This window comes from Artemia franciscana, chromosome 13 (assembly GCF_032884065.1).
Source record: "Artemia franciscana chromosome 13, ASM3288406v1, whole genome shotgun sequence".
Classification (NCBI taxonomy): domain Eukaryota; kingdom Metazoa; phylum Arthropoda; class Branchiopoda; order Anostraca; family Artemiidae; genus Artemia; species Artemia franciscana.
In genome coordinates, this window is record NC_088875.1 from 13,894,511 (window position 1) to 13,917,084 (window position 22,574).

General features: G+C 35.6%; 1 protein-coding gene across 7 annotated transcripts in view; it reads right to left on the bottom strand.

The window, feature by feature from the left end:
• The window catches only part of LOC136034555 (glutathione synthetase-like), a 100,193-nt gene that overhangs the window by 71,000 nt on the left and 6,619 nt on the right, over nucleotides 1-22,574 (bottom strand). For 4 of the 7 annotated variants that reach the window (XR_010619205.1, XM_065715795.1, XM_065715794.1 and 1 more), the window contains exons 2-3: nucleotides 2,804-2,953; nucleotides 1,591-1,774 (exon numbers count right to left, since the gene is read on the bottom strand). Coding sequence is in view for 6 of the 7 variants with exons in the window: in XM_065715795.1 (XP_065571867.1) it covers nucleotides 1,591-1,774; nucleotides 2,804-2,936 (317 nt within the window). In the remaining variant the exon portion in view is untranslated. Of the gene's footprint in view, nucleotides 1-1,590; nucleotides 1,775-2,803; nucleotides 2,954-10,149; nucleotides 10,171-17,265; nucleotides 17,308-22,574 lie in introns of those variants that run through there. The other 3 variants (XM_065715790.1, XM_065715792.1, XM_065715793.1) reach the window with 3 other exon arrangements.

Genomic DNA, 22,574 nt, shown 5'->3' on the forward strand with positions numbered 1-22,574 from the left:
ATGGGGTGATCTAGGTGGTACAGAATCAACAATTACTATACTACTTACATACTTGCATCTTAAGCAACAAAAAATCACTTTTTTGCATGAGAAGCAGTGATGTGCCTCCTTTTTTCATCACTGCTAGTGAGGCACTAAAAAATCATACAGAGGTGTTTAAAGGCTCATTTGAAAGAAAATTGCTATATCTAACTAGATACAAAAGGCACTAGTGCCTTTTGTAAGTAACGAAAGACAATACTTAAATAAAATGTTATTTTAGGCAAAAAACTGCATCTTTATACACAAGATGGCATAACACGCGTTTCTTATGACAAGGCAATGTAACACACGTATCTTTTGAAAAATTTCTTCCAATAGAATGATATCATATTCGATTTTCCTCTGCTACCTGATCCCCTTTCGTTTGTTCATTACTAAGTTTCAGCTAAAAAACGCCAAATGATTTTTCCTGAGTGTATAACAATTAAAGGACTAAATTCCTCAGTGCATGGTCTCTCCTCTTGTAGGTAACCGGACTGTATCGTGTTTGTGCTTGTTTTCCAGCGTTTTGTGCTTTTGTGCTGTATCGTGTTTGTGTTTGTTCGGCAAACGAACAGCGTGATGTGCTGTATCGTGGGACTGCCAGTGAGTTGATTTCTTTTCCTTATATATTTATATTTAGATGTTGGTTAGTATGTTTATGACAAGTTTTATGATTCTTTATTTATTGTATGCCGTTTCCCAAATAACGGGCCATAGAGCTCTTTGGGATATTATTTTTGTTATTGTTATTTTATGAAAATAAATAGAACTTGAACTTGAAACGGCGGAAACAGTAGGCGGAAACATCAGTATTAAATAGCTGAAAATCATTCAATATCTGAAATATGTCTAGCATTGGATACTTTCTGACTAAATTTTTGAGAGAACTGTTGTAAAACCATGGAAACCACATTTCCAATTTTACAACGTGTGTTACTAAAGGATACTTAATGAAATGCCATACATATGTCGTTTACAACCAACGACAGTAACTAAGCACACATGAATGGATTAGAGGACAATTGAACCTCTTCTTGAAATTGAGGTATTATTGTCTAGAAAATACCCTTTTTTCAGGTTACCAAGGCCAACGCACAATTCCAACCAAATCTAGGTCTTACTGAGGGACTTTCAGACAGCTTACATTCTTTATTTCCTACTTAAATATTCTAACTCTTATTCCAGATCACATATGAAACTTAAAACTTATTCTCTTTTATATATTAAAACATATGTTCAGTACTACAGGCTTGTCATTTTAATCATCTAGTAATTTTATCCATTTTTAAATGTAGAAATTCTAGTTGGGTTAATTTTACTTTTGCCCATTTTTTATAGACACATTTTTCTTAACAGCAACTTTCTCTTGCCAGTTTAATCATTATTCTATAACTTTTATTCAGTGATTTTTTTTCCCTGAAATGCTAATTTAGCAAGCCTGCAAAGAAAACCCATGGAAGAAGTATATCTTTTTCATGTGCAAAAATATAAGCTAGCAATAGTCACCAGGAAAGCTAGATACCATATGATACCCTGGAATAATACCCTGAAACCAGTTCATATTACCTTTCAAGGGTTTTCAGCAAAAATTCATCGTTTATTGCAACGCTGAACATCAATTCGTTGATTAACGGCTGTAATCTGCAGGCTTTTTCAAAAAGATCTCTGGGAAATGGTGAAGGCAGCATAGCAAATGGAGCATATTGCAACTGATCCCTTGAGAAGTTTATTTTTGATCTCATACAAGCACCTAAAAGACAGCAGATCTTAAAAATGATTCAATAACCAAATTTATAATTCCTACCCATAAAAAAAACTAGCCACTGTAAGGGGGGGGGGGGTAGTAATAAAAAAAATCTGTTTTAGACTCAAACTTTCCTAGTAGAATACTCCAGGTCAGTTGATAATCGGGAATTCCCTATTTGATAGCAGGTATGAATTAATACAACAATGTGCTCAGGTATGCAAAAAGTTCCAAAACGGCCAGTAGCAGAACTTGACAAAATTCTAAAGGCTGACCACAAATTTGGGGATAGTGGAAGCACAGGCATTTTCTGACAAAATCTATCAACAAATATCACTAGGCCATGAAAACTGCCAAGTAGCATGGCTACCATGCTACCCGACTTTTTTCACGCCGGGTTGTGACTATACATTGGAGATTGGCAACATAGAATTAGTTAGTTCTGGATCTATAGACAAAGAAATCCCAGCAGTAACAACATCTCATAAATTTATATAGTGGCATATAAGAAAAGATTAACCAGTCCGTGGTCTCCTACAACTGCAGCTTTGCATGGCTTCAAAAATACATATCTAAATTTCCAATTGGTTCTGTGGATGATTGTAATTGTTTTCTTGTTCTCTAGTGCACTGTCTCTAACCCGATTTATGATTTACTTAAAAAGACAAAAATAAATAAGTAAATACACTTTGGACCTGAATATGGCAAAAATTCGCATTTTGCTGAAAAAAAGCAATGCTATGCTAGAGGAAGCCAAAAACTGGATTATTTATTCAATTCACAGTATAAAAACAGGGTTTTTCCGTTACGTCTCAGAAAACCCAAATGAAACTTAAAAAAAAGAAACAAGTTGAAGATGATAAATGTCAAACATAAGACAATAAGAATATATATATATATATATATATATATATATATATATATATATATATATATATATATATATATATATATATATATATATATATATATATATATATATATATATATATATATATGCAAAAGCGAATCTAGATGTGGCCTACAGTTCCTTACCATGCATAGTAGCCCAGTCTTTACATTTGAGAGCTAAATCTACCATTTCTTGTGAATTTTGGGGCAAATAATTCAAGAGTGGGTTTTTCACCTTGGCTTCCTTCTCAATCTGTTCTTCATCTGTTTGTTTCATTGTCAAAAAGCAAAGACCTAAAATGAAAGAAATCTAGTAAATTATTTAATATGATGTAAGGAATAAATACATTCAAAGTGCAACTCAAAAATACATCATATTCAAGAGAGCAAAAAAGAAAATTTGACTATATTATGTTTCAGCAACAGCACAGATGCTACCTTGGATGGTTTTCAAATAATTGAAAATCCAGTGGATCAAACTTTACCTTACGAGTAAATAGAATCAAGATAAGAAAAAGTCATTTGGCCAGGAGTAGCGATTTTGCACCTTTTTTGAAAATCTGATTTTATCAAAAGAGGATAATTAGACAAGGTAATGATTAAGCTTATAAAAACATTATTGATAAAAAGAGGCAATATTTTGAGATTATCTTTTGTTTGGTTTCTTTTGCATTTGGTTTTACAATTGAGAGGAAAAAGTGATAGAAAGCCACTAATCACTACATTTAGATCACTGACCACTACAATTCAGAGGTGCAAAATTTTGCATTTATCTATGTGCCCTTAAAAAGGGACTACAAAACAGTGTAAACTTCATCAATTACTGAATATAGGTTATGTTTTTTTTCTTTTTAGTTAGACCTTGCAAAGTTAAGCACAGCAATTTTTTGGCAATCAAAACATCCAAATTGATAACTTTGGATCTATATGTCACATCACAAAAACAATTTTACTAAATTAGGATTACAAGCTTATTTATTTGTATCTGAAATAAGACTGTAGCACATGTGTAAGCTTGAAAACACTAAAGGCTACTAGAGCTAAATTTGGGCAAACAATGTATTCTTCTAAGCTTCAATTAGATGGCAAAAAAATGTTCATGCTTCGCAAGAATTCAGAGCTTCCGACAAGGATACAAGAACAGGCATACACCATCCTATGGACTAATAAGATAAGATAATATTTATTTGCAAAAGAACTATCACAAGCTCTAAAGAGCCGAATTCGCTTTATATGTCACTAAAAGCTAAGAAAAAATCAAAATAGTACATTAAGTCAAACACTTAAAATTAAAAGGAATTAAAAAAGCAAAATCATCAAAGATAAAGCAAAATCATCAAAGAATAAATCATCAAAGATAAACTTAACAATTAAATTACAAAAACATTGCAGTAAAAAGGGGAATTTGGCAATTACATGATCACGAATTATTATTAAGGTGTTTCAGAATAAATGGTATAAAACTTTTGCGAAACCTTTCTGTAACAGCATGAATCGGAGAGTAGGTTGGGATTGCTAAGGAGGCTGACCGGGGGAGTCGGAGTCTAATGGGATTGTGAAAATCAGGGAGTAAGTCCTCAGTGCGGGGATTGGAAATGACTGATTTAGCGAAAAGCAGGCAATTTTTTTCCCTCCTTTCTTTTAAGGTGGTAATGCGCGCAGCTTTAAGGAGGAAGGAGTATGGAATTTTGCCTTCTTTGTAAATGATCCTGAGCGAACGCTTTTGGACCGACTCGATTTTGTCACTAAGTTCCTTTGAAAGTTGCGAATGCCAGACCGGACATGCATATTCCAATAACGGTCTGACAAAGGATAAGTAAACACGGAGGGAATGTATCTTAGGACAATTAAATTTGTTTAGTAGCTTAAAAATGGATAGTGAAACATTTGCTTGTTTAATAATGTTGGATACATGTGTTTCCCACTTAAGATCATTAGAAATTGTGACACCAAGAAGCTTAACATGTTTCACTAGCATTTTGCTTGGGATCGGATCGCAAAAAGCAGGAGTAGATTTCAAGAAGTTGATTGTCATTATCTGTGATTTAGTGGGATTTACTGTCATATTTAGATTTTTGGATTCATCCGAACATTTGGTTAGGATTTCAACGGGGTCTCTTTTAATATTCCTATGACATACTTCAAGGATCGACAAGTCATCAACATATTTCCATCGTTGGGGGAACTCCTTGCCAATTTCGTTAATCATGACAAGAAATAATAGTGGTCCCAATAAGGTTCCTTGAGGTATTCCACAGTACCTAGGGAGGGGGTTAGAGAAGGTATTTTTGTATTTTACAACTTGTGATCTGTCTGAAAGGAACGATATAACAATATTTACTAAGAGTGGGTCAATTTCAAAGTTATCATGTAGTAAACGAATTAGGATAGTGTGGTCAACTAAGTCAAACGCTTTTTGGAAATCGACTAAAACCAGGTTTAGCCAAACATTTGGTTTCTCTAGTTCACTTAGGATCGTGTGAATCAAGTGTACAAGGTAATGGGTGGTGGAGGTTTTTCTTAAATTACCAAACTGTCGGATGTCAATGCGTGGTATAATTTTAATTTTAAGCCAGTCACAAAGGAACCCTTCGTAAAGCTTAGAAAAAAACTGGAGTGAGTGTAATAGGACGCATGTTGGTTATAGTCAGACTGGAAGATTTCTTTGGGATGGGTGTTATAAAACCTAGTTTCCAGCAACTTGGGAATTTACCAGATTTTGTAATTTGGTTAAAAATATCAGATAAAGGTCCAGCAATTGTGTCTGAAAAGGCTTTAATCAAGTCAATTGGGATGTCTAATGGGCAAGTACTTGATTTTTTGAGCTTTTGGATTTTATTTATAATATCAGAGGGAGAAATTTGGGGGAAAGAGGTGGAGGGAGGAATAGTTTGACCTGAGCCAGTGAAAGGGGGGAGACTTTGAACTATGGACGCAAGATGCAGGTTCAAATCGTTGGCTATCTTGGAAGGGGGCTCAGGGAGATGAAAATTAACTTCAACAGGGTTTTTTCCGCAAATCTCTTTGATTTTCCTGTACCATTGTTTGGGTTTGTTAGAATACAAATCCTTAACCTTACTATTGTAATACCCAGAAGCTGCCTTTCTCAATTTTCTCTTCAGGAACTTTCTTAGATCATTAGCCTGTGAGATATGTCCTTGCTTGAACAAATTGATTTTTTTCCTTATTAGTTTTTTAAAAGTCGCAGTAATGTAAGGTTTATCGGTAGAGCATATTTTATTTTTTTTCACCGGAAAATGGGTTTCATAATTATTCCTCAATAAACTTTGGAGGGACAAAGCCTTGAAGTCGACATCATTTGTTTGGTACACAGGGGACCAATTTTCACTAGTGATCCAAGAGCCAAAATTGTAGAGTCCTGAGTCAATTAGAGGTGACTCCTGGACTACATTGTTCATCAAGAAATTCAATTTTGTTGCTGCTATATTGACTTTTACCTAATGCAACATAAACTTTAATAAACTAATATTCTAAGTTGAGATTGAGCCTACTTTACATTACATTTGTTATGGAAGAAATTTTCTCTGTAAAGTGACTTTCACATTACATACGTAATAGGCCATGCTAACTGGTGAAGTTACGTTACGTGTAACCTTTCACACTTAAACAAGTCGAATGTTATGTGGGTAACGCAACAAGCATGTTGCCATTATTTTCATTGTTTAGGGTCATCGCAATTATCATATGCACACTATAAAAAAAAATAAAAATGCAGGATAGAGATAAAAGATTCAAGCTACAATCAAGCATGAAAGGCTTTATAGAAATTTCAAAATTTATCAATTCCTCATTCAGAGATTTTTTTTTGAGCAAAATTTTGCAAAATTTTGAGCAAAATTTTGAGCAAAATTTTGCATCAACCCACAAGAAATCAACCACTGTTATAACACACTTCTTGAATTTTCCAAAAAGGATTGCTTTTCAGCTAGTACTGATCCGAACGCATTTAGGCGGCTAGAATTTTGCCCCCTAGATATTGAGTAGTACATTTTAAGTGTCTCCTTGCCTCCTTGGCAAGAGGACTTCCAGAACTGATTTTACTTAAATGAAGGCAAATAGAGAAATTTTTCAAGAAATATTACTATCCCTAGATCCAAGAAAGGATATGATTATGAACTAGAAACTACCTTCCTATTGTTTAATTTAAGCTATGGATCTATTCCTGAGGGTATCAATCATTTACTGCAGCAGCTTTTACTTTCATGATAACTCATTTTCTTGGAAATGTAGGGATATAAGAAGTTGAAAGTATGGCCTAGAAAGTTGAAAGAAGTCTTGCATGGCCTGGTTGAAAAAAAAATTGTTTATTGTCAGGTGGGATGTCTGTTGTGGTGTGGTAAGTAATTAATATTATGTCTATTATTTTTTGTTCTCTTTCTTTGATTATCCATATATTTAGTTATTTATTACTTTAGCTGTTTTATCTTTGCAAAATAAGCTTGTCTCTCTGCCAGATATTAGTTTACTTAATATGTTATATATGTATGATTAAAAAAATTAATGAACCTGAAACCAGCCCTAGTGTGAGCAGTTAGATACATTCCGAAGGGAAAGTCATTGGTTTTGTGAACCAAAGAAAAGGCATAGTAAAAATTTAAATCCATCCATTCGCTTTAGCATTATGGCTACTAATATTTACTACAATGGGCAAATTTTAACCTTCATTAGTTTAACAAATCAAACTAATGTTTCATTTAACAAAGCTTGTTTAATTAAATTTCATTAAAATTTTACAGATATCCTATTTGAAACATGGAACAAAGGAAAATTTCCTAGATGGTTTACATAATGAACTAGCAACAATGCCTGTTAAGAAACAGACATAAAAAAAAGGAAAAAACATAGTGTATACTCTTATCTGGGGATAGTAGTGAAACTATACTGTCCTGTCCCTCTGAACATAAAAGAGCAAAATTGACCTGATACCTCCCCCCCCCACATCCCCATAGACCAGACAAGACTTTTCCTTATAGTTTCACTTTATATCTCCTAACTCTGAGACCAAACACAAAAGAATTGCCAAAACTATAGCTTCAAAATGCTCATTTAGAAGAGAAAAGATACCCCCCTCCCATTTTAAATTGAATTATTCATCAATCTGTATACATTTTTAATTGAACAGGGACTTTTTAATCTACAAAAGCAACTTTTACGCCAAACAGAATATGTGTTCAGCATTTGTAAATGTTTTAAACAGATAATAAAAATTGTGAACAAAGTCCATGCCTTGAATCTATGGCCCTGTGGCTAAGGACCTTATTGATCATAATTTACAGCTACCTAGCTAACATGATTTCTTTAGTTGGTTTTATACCAGAAAAAGTGATGATTTATATTACAAAAAAAAAGACTTAGGGTGAACCTGGTGCATGAATCCAACTTCTAAACTAGTAATAGTAAAACCAAAAGAGTATAAGTATTTTATAGCTTATGATAAATTCTTTCAAAATGTAATTTATTGAAACTGTTCCAATTTCATTCCAGCCATCCCTCTCCACCTACCCTATTGCAGGGATACACCCCCAGCTTGTTCAAAAAAGTGTGCACCTTGTTTCTAGGCAACAGTTGGGCAAATAATGCAAATTCAATAACAAGCGAAAAATTGATTAATGCTTTAATATTCATATAGCCTAAGATGAGATACAAATAAAAGCAACTGGATAGCTCAAAAGTGTATATGGTGGAGGAGATGGGATGCAGCTAGGAACTAGATAATACCTTCAAAAGAAACACTTCGAGCTGTACATGTTTTCCTAAAAGTTTCCCTTAACCAAATCAACTGCCTTCTATGATAGCAAAATGCCCAATGTCTTGAAGTGTACCAAAAATCTCATAATTTGGAATTGCACCCTAATACTGATAGATAAGCCAGTGGCACCAATTAAGGGGGTAATATATGGCATTTGACAAATACATATTTTTTTCATTTTCATTGAAAAAAATCCTCCATTATATTTTTATGAATTGACACCAATGAAATAGATAGAAACTTGTTCAAATTTCATATCACATCTGTCAAGCTCATTTTGTAGACTGAAGGTGTCTTAAAATTAGTCCTGGGAGAGTCAATTTGCTTATCTTGGAGGGCAGCCAAACCTAAGCTAGGCCATATTTTTTCCATTTCTGAATGAATTAATTCTATAAAATTTAAGTGGCTAGATTCAACAAGGCTGATAGATTTACACTATAGGACAAAAATTAGATAGGAAAATAGAAACAGGTAGATTAATCCCTTTCTTGATTAATTTTCTAGCAAGAAGGTGACCACATCATTTGGTGCACTTGTAATGATCTTTCTACATATACCAATACCAATTGCTAACCTTACAAATTCCATCTTGAGCCCTTAAAGGGCTCAAAAAGTATCACGTTCTTTTAATTCTTTTCCTGCAAATAGATCCAAGATGAAAACATACATTCAATTCAAAATGTAATGCTAAGTTGATACCTCACAGTCAGTCATTCTGCATGCAGAGATTTCTCCTGATCAATTACCTTAAATTACCTTAAATTGCAATCCCACCATTTTTTTTTCTCATGCAGGGGTTTCTGTAGTACAGATAAGATAGACTAGAATTTGCATTTGTTCAGTAAAATTCATTGGAAATGAGAAAACAATTATCAATTGAACTTTGAATCAAATGGTGGGCCAAGTATTTACTTCATTTCTATAAGACATAAAAAATGCATCAATCTGTCACTTTAAGGGATCAAATAGAGTATACAAGGATATCGATTAGTGTATTCGGAAAGAGTGTTATTAGATACATTAAGTGACATGATTATTTGATAGCTAGCAAATTCATCAAGAGAAGGAAAAATTTACCAAGAAACATACCATTTGAGTCCCTGTTTTAAAACACTTTTGAATGGCAATGGTCATTGCCACTGTAATTACATCCCAGCCCCACCCCATCCCTTTTATAATGGGGCCAGATATAGGCTAGGTCTAGACCAAGGATATACAAAAGATTTTGGGGTTTGTAACAGGCCTATTTACCTTGCCTTAAATTGCAGCTTGGAGCAATTTAAGGATGTTTCCTTCTGAAGATCTGGAGTTGGTGATTGATATGTTGCTTAGTGTTTTTATTGATAATGTTCTGTTGGATGATCAGTAGCTTCCCAGTTGAGTTTTTACCTTCTAGAGGACCAGTCAGCACCTGTCTTTGTTGATGTCAACAGAGTCAGAAGTAACTGTATCTTGAGAGAATTTGTTCTAATCAGTGGCAATCTTTGAGGAATGGGATTGTGTGCAGGCACTGGTTATGGTAGACTGCTTTATCTGTTTCAGCCAATTACCTTTGGTTACTGAACAAGCACAGACAATAGGAAGTAATGCTGAGAGGATTGGCCTTCATTAGCTTGTAGCTTAGGATTTCATCACCTTTTCTTCTCCTATACAAAAGTGTTTGGAGTTTTAGCTAGTGTTTAGGGTTAAATTAAAGCTGAGAATCTGGAAGGGTAATTACCTCTTGGGAAGTTATGATGTTGGTAGACTCCAGAATGAGAATTCAAGAGAAGCTTTCCAGGAACAGTTGAATACTAAACTTGAGAGTTTAAAATTTGACAATGTGGAAGATGGTTGGAATAATTTTAGAAAACAATTTTTGAAGTTGCTGATGGTGTCTTAAGAAAGAACATTAAGACTATAGCTAGGAATATTGGTGAAAAAACTTCATGTTTAATAAGAGGAGAAGGGGTTTGTATAAGAATTATCTGAGTGAAGGAATGGCATAATAATAAAAAATAAAATAAAATGTGAACCAATCTAATGGCATAATAATAAAATATTGTACTGGCAAGTTAATAAATTGAGAGGGAGTAGTCAGACCAGACCTGTCCCAGTTAAAGATAGTAACAGGGCTGCAATTAGTGATAAGGAAAAAGTTAAAGAGAGATGGGTGGAACATTTTCAGAATGTCCTAAATCAAGATACAGTTGCATGAAAAGATATAGAGGAAAATAAAAATATGTGATACCTTGGATGTGAAGGAACATTTGTTCTGTGAGAAAGAATTAGCAACAATGGCAAGAGGATAAAAAAATAATAAGGCTCTAGGTGCTGATAGTGTAGTAAATGAGATTCTTAAATATGGTGGCTCTGAGGTGAGAAATAAGTTACTGGAGATTATGAAAATGATTTTTGAAAAAGGGGAAGTACCTAACAATTTTAGAAAAACCTTATTTAAACCACAGTAAAAGAAAGGTGATAAGAGTGAGAGTCAAATTACTTAGTAATATGATACTTTTTACACTGAAAGATACTGTAGACAAAGTTTCAAGAGAAGAACAGTGTGGTTTTAGAAAAGGTAGAGGATGTGTCAACCAAATTTTTGCTTGCTAACAATTGAGAGTTGCCTTAGTAGTCAAAAACCTTTGGTCCTCAGTTTTATAGATTATGAGCAAGCATTCAATACTGTTGATAGAAGAGCTTTAGCAAAGGTCTTATCCTTGTATGGTATACTAGACAAATACATTAAAGGGATTAGTGCTATGTATGAGAATAACACAGCTGAGGTTAAGATAAGAAATGAGGTTAGCAGCTGGTTTTGTTTTAAATCAGGAGTTAAGCAGGCTGTTTTCTATCCCTCTTTATACAGATCATTTTGATGGACTTTGTCTTAAGGAGCACAAGAAAGGCTATAGGAGACCACAGAATCAAATGCAAAGGAAAAACTCTCCTGGACATAGATTATGCTGATGATTTAAGCATCCTAGATGAAACTGTGAGCAAAATGAATAAACTTTTAGAGGTTTTGTAAGTTCAGGGTGCTAGAATAGGTTTAAAAATTAATGTTAAGAAGACTAAGTCACTAAGGCTAGGAATAAGTGAAGATGAAATGGTGACATTGGGTAGCAAAAAGATTGATCAGGTGGGCACCTTCACTTACCTTGGTAGTGTTATTAGTAAAGACAGTGGGAGCAGTGACAATGTTAAAAGTAGAATAGCCAATGCTCAGGGTGTTTTTTTCACAGTTGGAAAAAAGTTTGGAAGAAAAGGAAGATAAGTCTACAAATCAAGATTAGAATATTGGAAGGTATAGTGATGACAGTGGTAAAATATGGCTCTGAAGCAAGGGCACTCCCAAAAGCAGATAAAGATTTACTAGATGTTTTCCAGAGAAATTGCCTACAGATTATTCAGGGTACCTGGCTGACTGGCTGTATTTCAAACAGTAGACTCCTCAAAAAATGTGGTTAAATCCAACTTTCTAGGGTTTAAATGGAAGAAAGGTTGAGATGGCTATGGCACATTCTACAGATGAAGGATGACAGATTGCCAAAAATTGTCTTTATCAGCCAGCTGTCTAGGGCTAAATGGAAAGCAGTTCATCCTTATCTGGGGTACAAGGATGTCATAAAGAAAGATTTAAATGAAATGGGCACTTCTTGGGATGGTGTAAAGAGCTTTGAATAGATTAGGATAGAGGAGGAGTTTGCAAAGCTGTGTTGGCCTCATGCAGCTTGGTACTGTGGTGAGTTGTTAGTAGTAGTAGAGTAGTCTTGCTTAGCTTAAGATTGTACTAGACCTTTATATAGAAGACTTATGATGTTGGGGGATGTTGAAAGGGTGCACTTGATCAGCCCCAGAGTTGGGCTAGCAACAGCAGTAGACTTCTCAGCTTGAGTACTGAATTTTAATTCATTATGAATAATAACACCAAGATATTACTCATAATTTACAAAAGAGATTGCTTGGCCAAAAATAGAATAAAAGCAAGAAGATTTCTTTTTTTGCTAAAGTGAATGCCATGGCACTTGCCAATATTAAATTCCAATAGCCAATCCTCAGCACAATGACTGAGCAGTTCAAGATAGTTCTGTAAAAGGATATGATTATTATACAACAAGGCTGGTCTGAGAGGTTTTGAGTCATCTGCAAAGAGTCAAGTTGTTTTAAGCTGAGTTATTGCTCTTGTTTTTTCAAGTTCTTGTTTCACCACAGTAATTTCAATTTATAGGTAGGCTACATGGGTTGAAACAAGAGCAATGCATTATGGAAAACATTAAAAAATATACAAATAGGCTATATATTTGCATGTTAGAGGGAGGGGGTTGGGAGCAAAGTAGGGGGTATATAAAGCTACAGTCAAAATGTGTTATCTAGAATTATAGGCTACTACATATTATGAAGACTTGTTTTCTTAGCATGATTTTGTTTCACTGGTCTGAATTCTGACCTTTACTGTTAATTTATAATACCAAAAAGGCCAGTTAAAAAAAACAGCAACAACATAATCAGTAAGCTTTTGCATAGGCTAGGGGCTGCAATGCACCTTGAATTGACAATGGTAATTATAAGCTACTTTAAAAGCTGTAAGAACTGGATAAAATAGTGAATTTCTTTTTTCATGTATCTAGTTTTATTCCTAGACTACATCATAAATTTATTATAAGGCCTTCTATCTTTTGGCATAAGCTATCACTTAACAGAGTAGTTCTGAAAGCTATTGCAGCATGACAGCTTTGAATATTTTTAAGAAGCTTAAGCCAGGTGTAATATTTTTTATTTTGTCACAGATAACAGCAGTAAAAAAAAAATGATTCAGCTAAATAACAAAACAAACTTATAATGCTAAAACCTAACAGATGATGATGATGAGATGAATTTCGGACCCCTCTTGACTACATGGTCACTCAGGTCCTCTCTCTATATTCTTCGAATATTTGCTTGCTACGCTGGAAATTAAATGATTCCCAGCGTCTTTAATTACATCCTCTTGTCACATCCAATTTTTTCTAAGAATTGCACTACTAAGCGTATGACTGTGGTATTTAGTTCATCACTTAAGAAACCACCAAGTAGTAAATTTACTGAAATATTTTCCTTTTGTTCCTTGAAGAATGATTCTATGTGTCTTCTCTGATGCATATAATGATCACAATCAATTAAAATATGTTCAACTGTCTCTTCACTGTCACAGTGATCACAGATATTATCATCTCCATAAAATCTTGCAAGGTATGAATGAGTACCTGCATGTCTGGACCTTAGACGAAAAGCTATGGTTCCTTCTCTTCTAGTCAGATTCCTGTAGATTTTCAGTTCTGACTTCCTTCTTGTTTTTCGTGTTGTAAACCAATTTCCCGAGAGGTTACGATTTTCTTCAAAATAGTATTGCTGCTGCTTTTTTATAACCTCCTCAATCATCATAATCTGAATTGGAGTTTCACAACATGTGAAGGGGTCCTCAATAGTGGTGCCATCTTTTGCAGCTCGGTCAGCTATATCATTTCCATGTATATCAACATGAGCTGGAACCCACTGTAAAACGATTTCTTGACCTGTGGGTATTGTGACTAATTCTTTATAGCAACTGGCCACTTCCCTTGACCGTGTCCCACTTCTACTTATGTTGGTGAGTGCTTCCAGTGCACTCTTCGAATCAGAGCAAATCAATACTTTAGGATATTCTTTCAGATTTTCTTTTGTATATATTACTGCTTTCTTTATTGCTATAACTTCAGCTTGAAAGATCGACGTTTGTTTGGGTAACTTATACTGTGCTGTAATTTTCTTTTTTGGTATAACAAATGCAGCTCCAACTGGACTACAGTCATCTACTTTGGATCCATCCGTATAAATATCAAGGAAATCCCTAAATGCTTCTTCAATCAGCAACTTGAAGCTAGTGGCGAAGTCCAAGTTTTCTTTTTTCTCCATGACCATTGAGCATTTTATTTTGCAACACTCCCATGGTGAAGGTAAGTCCATGTCTGGAACACGTAACATTTCTGTGATCTTTAGTTCTAAGTCAAATTGAGCACATATTTGAATGGACCTTTCAAGGAAGTTTAATTGGTTCTGCTTTCTGTGTTTGTTTGCTGTTGCATGCAGACCTCGTTTTACAATCCTTGATTTCACTGGATTTGTTTCATCTGACCCCCATACTTTTGCTAAATATTTTAGTGTAACAGTGTTCCTTCTAGTTTCGAGATCATCCAGGCCACTTTCTGCCAACATGAATGAAACCGGGGTCGTTTTCCTAGCTCCAAATGCAATCCTCAATGCTGTATTTTGTATAACATTTAGCTTTTTAAGGGATGATTGATTTGCAGGGTGATATACAACTGCTGCATATTCTAACTTTGACCTGATATATGTTGTGTAAAACTTAATTAGAAAGTCAGCTTTGCTTCCCCATGTGATGGCTGTTAGTGTCTTCATTATGTTGATTCTCCTAATGCAGGCTGCTTTAATGCTTTCAATGTGTAGATTCCAGTTCAAACGTTTTTCAATTATGCATCCCAGAAACTTTATTTGGTCCACAAATTCGATGGGCATTTTATTTAGGATTAAAGATGGCACTTCTATAGACTTCTTTCTTGTGATAAGCATGGCTTTTGTTTTGTGAGCCGAAAAGCTTAAATCAATGTCACTTGCCCAAATTTCAAGCTGTTCAAGAACGGATTTTATTACTGGCACAACATCTTCAATTGTTCTTCCAACTGCCCACAGGTTATTGTCATCTGCAAAAATTCCTGCACTAGAATCACCATCATCTAAAGGTATGTTGTGTTCACCCAGATTATAATAATCTGGACCCAAAGCTGATCCCTGAGGGACTCCCCTTTTTCTTTTGGTGAAATGGCTGGAGATGGTATTTCCCACCCTAACATGCACTTCACGATCTTCTAGATAATTTTTCGTAAACATTAGCATTCTTCCACGGATCCCCGCCTCAATTAGTCCCAGTAATATCTGTCTGTGTACCAAATTATCAAATGCACCATCAACATCTAGGAAGACAGCTATCATTACCAACCCGTTTTGTAAAGTATAGGCAGCATCTCTTTGAAAACAAACCAGGTTATCAATAGTACTCTTGTTTCTCCTAAACCCACACTGCACATCTTTAAGTATTTTTCTTTTTTCCACTTCCCAGTTTAGCCTTTTCTTTACAAGTCTTTCATAAACTTTGCCTAACACGGGTAATAAAGTAATAAATCTGTGGTTTTCGATCTTTGAAGTGTCTTTACCTGGTTTGGGAATCATCACTGCTAGTCCCGCCTTCCACACTTTTGGGAAACATCCACTCTTCCAGGCAATATTTATTATTTCTAACAGCACTTCTACCCATTCTTGTGGGAGATTTTTAACTAGTTGGGGATACACCATATCTGCACCAGGGGCTGTATTTGGCAAATACCTGATGATATCCTCTATTTCCACTAAGGAGAAAGGCTGATTGTATGGTTCTTGCTGGTCTTTATTAGTCAGCCGTTTCACTTTTGCTGCCATTCTTGATACTGCTTCTTCATCTGGATCCTCCTTTCCAATTATTTTTTCCATATGTTTGACGCTTGCATTAGCTTTGTCCAGATCACTTGCCAGAATTACATTTTCATAAACTAGAGGTGGGTTGCTTGTTTTGTTTGGCTGTTTGTTTTGCATCCTGCGTATAAACCCGTAAACTTTAGCTGCTGGTCTTCTGAAATTTAGATTTTCAAGAAACTCTCTAATACTGCTCTTTTTTGCTATGGACACTGTTCTCTTAAACCTTGCATAGGATCGTTTTACATTAATCAGATTTTCTACAGTTGTTGCTATGGCATAAATTCTTTCATTTTTCACATAGTCCTTCTTTGCTTCTTCACATTCTGTATTCCACCAAATGTTATTTTTGTGAGTCCTTTTTGAGTTACCTTTTAGTGGAATAGCTTTCTTAGCTGCTGTTAATATATTGCTTTGAAATACATGGATTTTATCGTCAATCAATGTTTCTGCTTCCACTAATACCTGAATTGATATGTTTTCAAGCTGTTCTCTATACTTAAGCCAATTTGCTTTTTTCAATCTGAAGTGAGGGGTGCTTGTGCTTTCCAATTGGGCTGTACTACTACTCTTATTATGACCCTCAATGTAGATTATTATGGGGGAATGATCACTAAATAGCAATGTATGATCTGGAATTGTAACAGTAGTCCTTGTGGCTAAATTAGGGCTAGCAAATGTTAGGTCAATTGTAGTGTGACCACCAGTGAAATGATTTTTACGGGTTGGCAATCCATTAGGAGTGGCCAGGCAAATTGGAGATTGTAACAGAAAGTCCTCCATACTCCTTCCAGATGAGTTCACAATATCGCATTTGCACCAAACCTTGCTGTGTGCATTAAAATCACCTGTTATGATCAGTCCTTCATTAGTAGGAATATTCTTTGATAACTCATCAATAATGCCACCAATTTCACTATTGTTGCCATTTGCATTGTATACATTTATAATGTTAATGGTTGATCCATCTTGTTGAAGTATCCTGCAGCCATTGATTTCAACTTTATAATCTGGATGATCCTGCAATTCAATCTCCCATTCAGTAAAATGTAAATGCTTTTTCACGCAGGTCAGTACTCCACCTTTTGTACCTTCTGATCTGTCTTTTCTTATCATATTATATCCTTTAAAAGTCAGATTTATGTATGGCTGCAACCATGTCTCTTGTATGTATATTACATCAATTTCATTCTCCTGACAATATTGTAAAATTAGGTCTTTTTTCTCTTTCATTACTGATTGGGCATTCCATGATAAAATTTTAAGGTTCATTTTGGGCATTTTCAATTATTCCATTCGTAATAAAAACCTAACAATTTTCCGCGCCCTGGAACTTTGAAAATTCGCAAGTCTAGTTACCATGCCAATAACACTGTAGCGTTTAAGATCTGAGCCGACCTAAATATCAAACAGTTCGTGGTAACGAACTGTAGTAAGGAGCGACCCGGCTCAATAGTAACCAAAACTCTTAAAGATGGAATTTTGATACCAATAGCTACATTAAAAGAATTGAATTTTAATGCTGATTTTAAATGTATAAGTTTTATCAAGTTTAGTCTGACCCATCAAAAGTTACGAGCCAGAGAAAATTTACCTTGTTTTAGAAAATAGGGGAAACAACCCCTAAAATTCATAGAATCTTAACGAAAATCACACCATTAGATTTAGCATATCAGAGAACCCCATTGTAGAAGTTTCAAGCTCCTATCTACAAAAGAGTGGAATTTTGTATTTTTTGCCAGAAGGCAGATTACGGATGCGTGTTTATTTGTTTTTGTTTTTTGGTTGTTTTTTCCCCCAGGGGTGATCGTATCGACCCACTGTTCCTAGATTGTTGCGAGAAGGCTCATTCTAACGGATATGACAAGTTCTAGTGCCCTTTTTAAGTGACCGAAAAATTGGAGGGCACCTAGGCCCCCTCCCACGATAGCCATTTTATTCAGCTTAGTCGATAAACCTTATAACTGCGTCATAGGGGACCACTTACTCCCCCACAGTCTCCGTGGGAGGGGCTACAAGTTACAAACTTTGACCAGTGCTTACAAATAGTAATGGCTATTGGGAAGAGTACAGACGTTTTCAGGGGGATTTTTTGGTTGGGGGTGGGGTTGACAAGAGGGGGATATATTGGGGGAACTTTCCATCGAGGATTTTGTCATGGCGGAAGGAAATTTCCATAAAAGGAGTGCAGGATTTTCTAGTGTCATTAAAAAAAAAATGAAAAAATAAATATGAAAGTTTTTCAACTGGAATTAAGGAGCAGCATTAAAACTTAAAGCGAACAGAAATTATTACGCATACGAGGGGCTCGCCTCGTCCTAATACTTCGCTCTTTACGCTAAAGTATTTTTAGTAATTTCAACTGTTTATTCTACGGCTTTTGTGATTCAAGGCTCATTCTTAATGAATTGGGACAAAATTTAAGCTTTAGTGTAAAGAGCGAGGTACTGACGAGGGGGTGAACCCCCTCATATATGTAATAAAAACATGAGAATATAAAAGTTCGTTACGTAAGCTAATAAATAAGTTACGTATATCTTTTACTAATAAAATATTCGTACAAAATTAAAAGTTCTAGTTGCCTTTCTAAGTAGCCAAAAAATCAGAGGGCAGCTAGACTTCCTCCCCCATTTCTTTTTTCTCAAAATCATTCGATCAAAACTATGAGAAAGCCATTTAGCTAAAAAAATAAATATGTAAATTTCGCTTTTAATTATTCCTCCGTGGAGAGCCAAAATCAAAACATGCATTGATTCAAAAACGTTCAGAAATTAAATTAGAAAAACGAGTTTTATTAACTGAAAGTAAGGAGCGACATTAAAACTTAAAACGAACAGAAATTACTTCGTATATGAAAGGGGCTGCTTCCTCATCAACGTCCCGCTCTTTACGCTAAAGTTTTTTACTGTTTTAAAAGGTAGAGTTGAGCGAAGGAGTCAAACTTTAGCGTAAAGAGCGGGGTGTTCATGAGGAAGCAGCCCCTTTCATACACGCAGTAATTTCTGTTCGTTTTAAGTTTTAATGTCGCTCCTTACTTTCAGTTAAAAAAGCTTGTTTTTTTTTTATTTAACATTCCAAAAGAAACAATCTTAAATAAAATGCAAAAAATCTATGTTATCATTGAGAGTCTTTTCTAGTCTTGCTACCTGACTACAATAAGAAGAAATTCGAGAGGAGTTTTCCTCTTTCGAAAAATAACAATGTTCAGAGAATGAAATTTTCACCAACGAATTCAACGCTAAAGTTCAAAGAAACTGAAAGAAACTCAAAGAAAGTTCTAGAAACTGTTCAAAAGACAGGCCTTAATTGTGTTGCGAGAGCAACACTTTGGTTTTGTCGTGTTTTTTTTTTTTTGTTCCTAGCACCCCGATTTCAGCTTATTGCTAGAAAGTGGTAAGGGTCTAACCTCTGCGGTTTTTACGGAAAGTGTGGACCTTAGGCCGGATTGATGAATATGACTTTACATTTTGGAAAGCTTCGTAGAACTCTTGCCTGGGGCCAAAAAGGATGGTTTTTGCTTTTCCTTGAGCCAGAGCCTATAGTGTGTGAAGTGAAGAGGAGTTGTATAGCCTATGTCAGAGAGGACTATCTGAAGTTATGCAGCCAAGCTTTCGTTTCATCAAACCATGTTTCTGCTTTCGAGTGGAAAGCTCCGTTCTAGCAGGCAAGCAGGCAGGCACCAGTTTCAAATTGAAGATGGACTAAAATCTATAAGTGTTAAATATATGCGACAGTTACCCTGCCTCACAGCCAATATATCTTCTTTGAGTGATAAATAGAAAAATTTAGAGAAGCGAAAAAGCGGCATTTTCCCACGGGTCGGAAAGTGCTGCCATCTATTGTTTCTACCCATTTCTGTTCGTGATTTCAGCTGAGTTTATCATTCGGTTTTTCGCACTTGGGATTGCGGTAGAGAAATGGTATCAGATGTGTCTCTTAAACTTTAAAAGTTCTCTCATTGCTAAAGAAATTAGAGTTTATCCTTTGCTCCTTTCTAAGTGATGACGTTAGAAAGTTGGCCCACGGCAAAAAAGTCAACTTTTGAACTAAGACAGATAGATTTTTTTTCGACGGCAGTCGATAGCTTTTGATGAGCTGATCAAAGTATATGTCATCCATTTTTTTGTACAAAAATTCCTTCATGAGATATACCAGTTTGAAAGTTTAAAGGGGTTGACAACTTCAGTAGTAAGGTACACACTGAAACCAAAAATAGGCCGATACAAATTGTGAGACATATAGGGGAGTTGTAAGCAACAGTCGGCTGTTAGCTCATAATCATCCTCGGCAATGAGGGGTTCGCAACTCTTACTAGTTGGTGTACCTATTTTTTGTTTCCGTTGTATTTGATGGTAAGACCAATTTGGTTCCAGTGGTAAGACATGTAGGGGACTTGTAAGTAATAATCGGCTGTAAGGCTACAATCATCTTTAGCAATGAGGAGTTTGCAACTTTTGCGAGTTGGTGTACCTAGTATGTATTTTAGCATCCTTACAGATTAACAACTTCAGCGTTTAGTCGCAGCGAGGAAACAAAACCAAAGTGTTGCTCTCGCAACATTTTACTCGGCGAAGCCGAGCAAAGGTTGCCGCAACACCTCACGTTGCCCATGCAACTTAGATCTAGTTTTTCTTAATCTTGCAAAAATAAGTTTCTTCTATTAATTTTGGTTCTAGACCCCCTTACCATAAAAAACTTATTATTGTGTTAACAATGGGCAACTTCCATAACTTACAGTCCTCGACCCAACAGCTGGGGGGTCAATTTAGAGGAACGTATGTTTGATCTTAGCCTATTTTAAACAAAACGGCTATCTTAAAATTTTGATTGGATGTGTTTGGGTAAAAATGACGTGCGGGGGGGGAGATAATTGCCTTCCGATAACTTTTGATTCTCAGAAAAGGAATTAGAACTTTTGACTTCTAATCGAATGAGACTCCTCCGAAATTTCTACGACCATCTCCTCCAAAAAACCTTATTTGCTGGAAATGGGTAACTTGCATAACTTACAGCCATTGCCCAAGGGAGCTTTGGGGAGTTTCCTCAGTACAGCAAACATACATATGAAATATTTTGAATAAAACAGCCGTCTTAAAATTTTGATGGGACATATTTGGGAAAAAAAGTGTGGAAGAGGGGCGGGGAATGGTTGCCCTTCAATAACTTTGCACTCTGGAAAAGGGTACGTGGACTTTCGATTTTCAGTCTAATGAGCCCCCTTTACAGTTTATACGACTAAACTTTCCATATGAAGTTTCTCTGAGAAAAAAAAATCATAAGCATTGAAGCATTACGGCTCTTCGTTGCCTCTGATTTTGTTGTGTTTTACGGCTCTTCGTTGCCTCTGATTTTGTTGTGTTTTTCTTCTTCTCCCTGTATTCCCTGTCATATAGCCCTGTGGGGGCGGGGTATGTAATGTTGTATGAAAAAGGTTCTCCGTTTTTCTGAGTTTAAATGCAACTAAACCCTTGTCTAACTGAAGCCCAATCAACTGAACTCATGTTCCTGAACCCTCCTGGATCTGACCCCAGGTGACAATGAATCCACGTTTAAATCAATCCCCGTGTGACTCAACAATCACACGACTAAACCCTCGTCTGACTGAATTCTATGCAATTTTACCCCATTCAACTGAACTTTCCTGCAACTCAACCCCCGTGCATCTTAACTCTCTTTTGACTGAGCCCTCTACAACTGAGCCCATGTGCAACTCAAGCCCCGTTTAATTCAGTCCTCTTGCGACTCACCCACCACTTGACTGAACCCGCGTGAAACTGAAACCCTATGAAAATCCACCCCTTTCAAATGAACACTCATGCAACTCAATCTCCGTGCAACTGAATCCTCCTTTGAAGAAAAACTTGCAGTTAATGATGATTCGGGAGTGATCGCTATTATTACATTCATTTTGATGTAAAAGTATACAGAGACAAACTTATGGGAATTTTTTAAATAGCTGGAAACGCTGAAATTCTCTCTTTTTCAATTTTATTCTTTCAGCGTTAATAGGGCATTAAAAAATCGTAGAGAGCTGTTTAAGGTAAATTAGAAGCTAATATTTACATTTACGCGCTTTTTATAGTTCCAACATGGAAACACCATCATAAAATGTCTTATGGCACCAAAACGGGATTTTAGTGTCATTTGAAGAGTGTAAAGGCTTAAAACCATAAAAGATCTGCCACTGAAATCCCTGTGCTCGGAAATTGGAGTTTAAAACCCCGTCTTTAATACTCCCTTTCCCTGTAATCTTTGAAAGAGGGAAACAAAAAAAAAAGTTTTGAAAAAACTATCAAGTGAAAGAAATTTATTCAAATATGAAGCTGATTCTCTGATGATTGATTCTATTTATTTTAGTTTAGAAGCTAAAAATAATTATGAAAGAAAAAGAAGACATGTCCACATTTGATATCCAGACATGTTTTCTTTTTTATATTTTTTCTCCAGCACTAATTCCGCTTCTCCCTAAACTACAAGCAAAAATAGCCAAGGCATCTGTTGCCGTGGGGAGGTTAAATCGTCACCTATGGAGGAAACCAAGTATTAGTTGAAAGAAACACAAAGCAGGAAATCTTCAACGCTCTGGTCTGGTCTGTAATTCTTTGTGGAACAGAAACC